Here is a 6,815-nt window from a genome sequence, read left to right as displayed (position 1 = left end):
AAATGAGTAGAAGGCCGTCCGAGGAGGAATTTCTCCTCGGCCATGACAAATATAGCTCAAATACTTATTCCAACGACGAAAATGATCTTCATAGAAGCTCCAGTGTTAGAGGCATGCCTCACAAACACACGAGAAAGAAGGAAACCCAAAAGTATCTAGGGAAAAGCTACTACCTCTGCATTAAATGCACTGCAGCTACTTTTCTGGCCGCATTTATGTGAATAAGACCCCTGAACAGTGCTTCCTTGGCTACTGCAACTCACAGAGAGTCAAAAGAGGTGTCTGATAGGACAAGCACTCGAGTAGTAGCTGGGATAATTGGCAACTGGAGGGCCGAGATTACCAGGAAAGATATATATAATGTGAAAGACTCCTGAAGGAAAGGGGATCGAAAAAAGAGGGAGAGAACACTGTAGCGATCATAGTTGCATTTGTAATCAGTTCTATTAATTTACACCAAGATTCACCTCCTCGAGCAGGGAATTTATTCAGTCCTTTTTGCCTTGTTCTTGCTTGATCATATTTTAAACCCATACTAGCCGTTGTTAAATTCATTAGGGCTTAGTTCTTTAACCCACTCTCTACAAATTTATTGTACTGGGCTCACTAGGCCAACATCCCACACATCCTAGACTTAGGCCACAAATCTTGTCCTTACAAAAATAAACCTAACCTTAATTGATAGGTGAAACACAAAAATTGCATTTATTGTTTCTTGTTTAGATTTTTCCAATACTCATTTTCCCACATTTCCACTTCCTTTATTGATTTATCCTTTCTCTTGAGAAAACCTTGTAGTGACGAAGGATCATAAGGAGGAGGCAAGGTGCATGGGGTTAAATCACTGGGAGACTTAACCATGGATTCAACCATGAATTTCTCCCATGTACCTTTCGCAGGGCAAGCCATCATTTCTGAACATAGCTCAACTGCTCCTTGAGGTACAGATGGTTTGAATTTCAAGAGCTTTGCATATTCATTTAACAAATGAAACATGTAGTCATATATGTAGTCCATCTTTAGATCCTCTTGTATGAAGTTGCTTGCTGCCTCTCCTATGGCTTGAGCCTACCAATTTTGTAAAAATAAAAGAGTGGAAAATATAAATCATTTTGTTAATAAGAATTTAAATTACTGAATAAAGTGAAAGCATTTTCAAAAACTTAAAAGGTGAAAATAGGGGTATACATTATACATGAGTCTAGTTGAATCATAACAAAGATACTAGTCAATAACCCAATGCACACAAAAAACGTTTAACAAAATATGATATTTTTTCTCTTTTATTTTATTTTTTTCTAAATATGAGATTTGATAATCATGATAATTATTAATAGACATATATGAAATTATATATTAATATAATATATTAAGATTCTAATAAAGATAAAGGGTTTAAATATGAAATAAAATTAAAGTAACTTAAAAATACATACATTAAATGAAGTGTAAAATTGTTATGCTTTAAAAACTAATTTGGCATTATATTATGAGATCAACAAAAAGTCAAATGGTTTCGGTTTTATATGTATCATAGATTTTTCAACCCAACCAACTTGCTCAAGTTGAGAAATCTCAATCTAACCCATAATAGTTTAAAACTAACCCAACACAACCAAACTTGTAGGAATTGGGTTGGGTCATTGAGTTTGGACAATTTTGTTGGAACTAATAAAAAAATTTATGCTTTCATTCAACTATGCAAGTTCATTATTTAATAGATAATTCTAATTTATATTATTAGGACTAATATTCAAGTGTCATCAAACTAAGTCCCAAAATATCAAAATAATTTAAAGTAATTAACTTAACCTAAGTCTCATAATCTAAAATAAATCGAACATGAAATTTTAAATTACATATTTTTATTAAAAAAAATTAATAGTGTAGCTTTGGTAAGGTTACTTACGGTTGGAAATTTTTTCAACTTGAATCCCACCCAACTCAAGTTTGGAAAAAAGAAAAGAAAAAGAAAACAAATCAAGTTATCAACCCATGAAATACAATTCAAGTCGTTGGGTTAGATTAGTCTGTTAGATGGTGGATGCACACCCCTTAGTGAAAACATTTTGATAATATGAGAGAGACAGAGAGACCTTTTGTGTGTGATTGTTGCCCCATTCCACAGCAAATTTAAGAGAGGTGCACTTGCTATTATCCCTAATGGGCCAGTAGTGCTCCAATGGCACCATGCCTCTAATGAAGAAATCATAGTAACGAGGCCTTATGAGCAAGGTCATCGAGTCGCATGCTAAAATGTACTTCTCACTTACAGACCATGCCCATCCCTCTACATAAATCTTATATCTGACACAAATTACACTTTTCTCAATCAAGAAGGGGAAAAATAAGAATAGTTAAAATGGAAATAAAATAGTTCACTTATCTTGTTTTTATAACTACCTGTGAGTGCATTGGTCTTCTAAATTTGATTGTTTATAACCCTGTTTAGATTCTTGCACCCAATCCTGAAATTATAGCACATCATACGAGAAACATTATAATGCAACATGTATACAATAGGAAAATGATCAACATTTGTGAGTAAATGAGAAAATTGTGCATTAACCTGTGTATATAGGCGAGTGTTCCAATCATCTTTGTTTGAGACATTGCACTTCAAAAGGTCATTTCTAGTTGGAGCCACACTTGGATTCCCTTTCCAATAGGCATAGGGTACTCTGTCCTTCCATTTAGTTCTTGAGTTGCCTTGTTTTATGTCCTCCAACAAACTTTTCCACGGCCTTATATTGATCTCGGCCCTAACAAAATTAAGTCAAGCCAATGTAAAAGTTAAATTTCCCCACCCAAAAAAAAAAAAATTGCTCTTTTAAATTTATATTTTTCTCTAGTCCTCGGTATATTATTAGATTCAAGAAATAACATATTAGCCATGAAATGAAGAGGATCACATTTCCCTTTGGAAGTTTGATCCTCTTTATTCAAAATTTGGCCAATGTAATAAGCATGATTGATTTACGTACCAGCCCCAAAAAGACCAATCAGGGAACACAATATCCAAACTCCACCCATCAGAACAGTAACGAAACAATGGAGGTGGGCCCGCATTTGGGCCCCGAAAGTCCTTAGATCGAACGACAGGGCGATCATCACAATCAAACATGAGTTCCAAGTCAGGCAATCTCCCAGGGTACAACCTTAGTAGCTGCAAAATGCCCCACAAGCTGAACATGTCTCTTGTCTGTATCGACTGCCTATACTTCTCTACGTAGGCCTTACCGTCTACGATCACAAGCCTGAAATGCGCAGTCTTGCGGGCCCGCTCCACCATGTCTCTCGTGATTCCTGTGTGCTTCCAGTGCCGTAGATCTTCGTGGATCCAACGGAAGTATGATAGGCATGTTTCGTTTGATGATGATATTGGACGGTCAGGATTGTGTTTTGTTGTTGTTGGGTAGTAGTTTATTGGGCAGGTCTGTGTTTCGTTTCCTTTTGTGCATTTCAGTGGGAATTCTTGCTTCTTTAGTGATTTTTCTGTGGTCCTTATGATTGGTTTATCAGTGGAAGAAGAACTACCTGAAAATATGGACTGCAAAGCACAAATATAATAAATTATTGGTTTAGCAACTTTATTCTAAAAAAGTATGATGGCAATGAAATGAATGAAGATTAATAATTTAAAACAATTAGTCGACCCATGCATCATGACAATATATAATAATAATTTTTTATGTTGTAATGGGTTATAATGTATAATTTATTTTCTAAAATTTATTGAAGAAATTTGTTTTTAAAAGTATTTTCTATTCATCTATCTCTAGATTTTCTAGTCTTTACAAATATATTATTCTATTATTTTGGATTTTTTTTTTTTTTTTTTTTTTGAGAAACTTGAGTGTGATTGATTGTTTTTTTTTTTTTTTTTTTTTTTTTGAGAAACTTGAGTGTGATTGATTGATATTATTCTTTTTTGAAATTTTTATATTCTTCAAATTTTTGTTATGGTGTGTTATGTTTTCCTTTATTTTTGGGTACAAACTTTTTTATGTTTCAAACTTTTCATTCTCATAAAAATATTATCATGATAATCAAATCTCATTACAAATTTACAATTGATATTACTCAAATAATTAATAGGTAAATTCGAATATATAATCATATAAATTATATTTTGATATAATTCGAATATATAGTCATATAAATGAGCTAGGTGGCTCCGCCCCTGGTAAGAACTCCAACTGAATCCTCTAATTCCCATTAATTTAAGATATGTTCCATTTAAAAATTAATAAATGTCATTAGTTGTACATTCAGCAAAAAATGAAAGGAACTAGTGGGAATCCTTTTACATAAATTATTATTATAATTGGCATGAGTAATGCACTCCTGGTATTATAAACCATCTAAACTCTTTGTTTAAACAGGTGTATATACATAATCTCTTAATAATTAAAGGGAAAAACTTTTGTTCTAGAAATCATGACCACTACATCAACCACTCTCTTGATCATGATGTTGTTGATTAAAAAATTAATCATTCAGTCAGTGCTAAGATGACAAGGATGAGAACTTATTGCAGCACAAGAAGGGCTATTGGGCCGTGGTCTATTAAAATTTGAACTTAGCCCATTGAATGGACTTGAACCCGAATAGGGTGACGAAAATAGGGAACAAGTTTGATGAGGTGTGTTACATATGTAATACTATCATATATCACATAACAAACTTAGGATAGTTTATTATAGATAAAAACTTTATTGTTTAAGTTTCAAGAAATAAAAATTCTTCTCGTCAAAAAAAAAAAATTTAAAATTCTATTCTACATAAAATTTCCAGAAATTTAACATTTATTTTGATTTTTATCATAATTTTATGTTTTAACATAGTATAACTTACACACTACATTCGATAATATTAATAAAATATTTTTCTTTCTTTTACATATATATTTTTTAATTAATCCATGAATCATACAAGAATATTACTGCTAGTTAACATAAAATTTTAATAGACGAATACACATAAACTAGACAAACTAAATTTGAGAAAAATTCCAACTTAGAGATTTATTTATTTTTACTCCGAAAAAATAAAAAAGAGATTTATTTATTAAAAATATATACAGTATTTGCCTCACTGCAAAGATTAGGTTCATTATTTTTAGAGAATAAAAGTCTCAAATAAAAAAAAATTAGGATCTTAGGGTTTGGAAGTTTTTAGGGAATTTTATAGATGAAGAAAATAAGCACAAAGAGTATCGTAGTCTTGCTTGTAGGAAATACAATTACACAAGATAAAGATAAAAATACACCACCACCCCCCCCCCCTCCCCCCCCCCCCCCCCCCCCCCCCAAAAAAAAAAAAGATTCTAATTTATTAAGAAGGATTTGCAAAGGCATCAATTTAGGCTAGGCGATCGACTTAACAAACCTTTTCTATTGCCATCAAAATTTATTGTTACCAATATAGAATGGTAGGTCAAATGTGTAAGTTTTGCTAAGGCTGATGACAAAAGATTGCAAGGAATAAGAAGAAAGACTTACAACATCAATCCAGCCTAGAAATACCAAAGCACTGACAAGGAGGAAGAAGAAGAAGATCAAGCTAGCTGTTGTAACTCTCTTCTTTAATGGTCGCCAGCCAGTTCCACTGTGATGCTTGTGAAGGCCTCCATTATAGAACATATTAAGTTGCTTCTCATTATTCCTTTTCATAGTGCTTTTGATGGAAATTAACCTTAAAAACCAAAAAAACTTAACCTATGTTACATATCCAGAGAACTTTCATACAAAAAAGCAAGTCCACAGAACTAACCTCAATTCTTAGTCTGTGTCTTAAATATACCCACATGCTATGTGTGATTGTGTGAAGGTGAAACTCCTCATTCTCTCACACACAAGAACAAACGTACTTACATGAAACTTGTGATTCCTTGATTTTGAAGGGATTTTCACGTTTCTTGTCCATAATTTGCTCCCCAATTGCATGTAAATTTCCACCAAAATAAGGACTCTTTTAAGTCTCAGCTTAAGTGGGGACAAAATTGGGAAGTCCGGGACACTTCATCGAAAGTGTTAAATCACTTGCTAGTCCAAAATTATCCCTCACACTGTCATAAAGAGCTTATAAAGTAGTTGACTATTCTTATGGCAGTTCAGTCTTTTTGATGTTGAGTCGGCCCTAATTGAAGTGTTCAACTGATAGCGACTAATTTAGCCATTATCATTGACCTAATTAACCAAATTGCTCTCCCCAACACCATAGACTACAACTGAAGTAGTGGTCATATGTAAAAAGGTCAATTCCAATCTCCCTAGCCCATTGGCTTCTTAGCAGAAGATTGTTGACTAGCAGATCTGGTGCATTTGGGTATTTGATAAAACGTTGTATATTGCGGCCTAGGAACTGAGTTGTACTTATAAATCTTAGTTGAAGTAATGGGTATTCAAAATCCAATTTTGAAGCATTTAGTTGCAGTGGGTTTTAGAGAGTTTTTTCGTTGCTGTAGTTTCTGTTGGGTTAAGTAGATCATGTTGTAACTAAATTCTCCCTAACATATATTCAGTCTTTCTGTTTCAATAAACTTAGTCTTCTAGATGTTTTAAGAACTACTTGTATGGTTGACTGTAGTTCTTTGTTTTAGATTATTTTAATAATATTGAAGTTTATAATTAAAAAAAAAATAAGAACTCATAAGTTTAAGTGTCATATTATATTAAGGTCATAATTAACTCCGAAGATGTTATTTGCTGAATAAATAATATCAATGTTAATGACAATAACAATAAGTAATCACAACATAATTCACAACGAATTTCAATTAGACAACAAAACTATTAGCATTACTTGTGTTA

General features: G+C 32.7%; 1 protein-coding gene across 4 annotated transcripts; it reads right to left on the bottom strand.

Moving 5' to 3' along the window:
* Positions 1–398: 398 nt before the first annotated feature.
* On the bottom strand, positions 399–5,999 carry LOC111997247 (uncharacterized). 4 transcript variants are annotated; one of them, XM_065782520.1, is made up of 7 exons: positions 5,877–5,999; positions 5,505–5,697; positions 2,985–3,550; positions 2,570–2,762; positions 2,404–2,468; positions 2,097–2,322; positions 399–1,068 (listed from the first exon to the last, which is right to left on the bottom strand). In XM_065782520.1, coding segments are annotated over exons 1-7 (1,608 nt in total). In that variant the 5' UTR covers positions 5,879–5,999; the 3' UTR covers positions 399–705. The 4 variants fall into 4 exon arrangements, with proteins under 4 accessions (XP_065638592.1, XP_023885084.2, XP_065638594.1 ...); XM_024029316.2 differs by having other exon boundaries at positions 2,097–2,307; positions 5,877–5,998; XM_065782522.1 differs by having other exon boundaries at positions 5,776–5,886.
* Positions 6,000–6,815: the final 816 nt, after the last annotated feature.

Source organism: Quercus suber, unplaced genomic scaffold, assembly GCF_002906115.3.
Source record: "Quercus suber isolate HL8 unplaced genomic scaffold, Cork oak 2.0 scaffold_305, whole genome shotgun sequence".
NCBI classification, from domain to species: domain Eukaryota; kingdom Viridiplantae; phylum Streptophyta; class Magnoliopsida; order Fagales; family Fagaceae; genus Quercus; species Quercus suber.
This window is presented reverse-complemented; position numbering and strand designations above follow the sequence as displayed.

What these genes read in the sequence shown, in the direction of transcription:
- LOC111997247 (XM_065782520.1), bottom strand. An exon ending in GATTGGTCTTTTTGGGGCTG is followed by an intron (nt 2,763 to 2,984) that starts GTACGTAAATCA and finishes TAATTTTGTTAG; the next exon opens with GGCCGAGATCAATATAAGGC. An exon ending in GAAGACCAATGCACTCACAG is followed by an intron (nt 2,323 to 2,403) that starts GTAGTTATAAAA and finishes GATTGAGAAAAG; the next exon opens with TGTAATTTGTGTCAGATATA.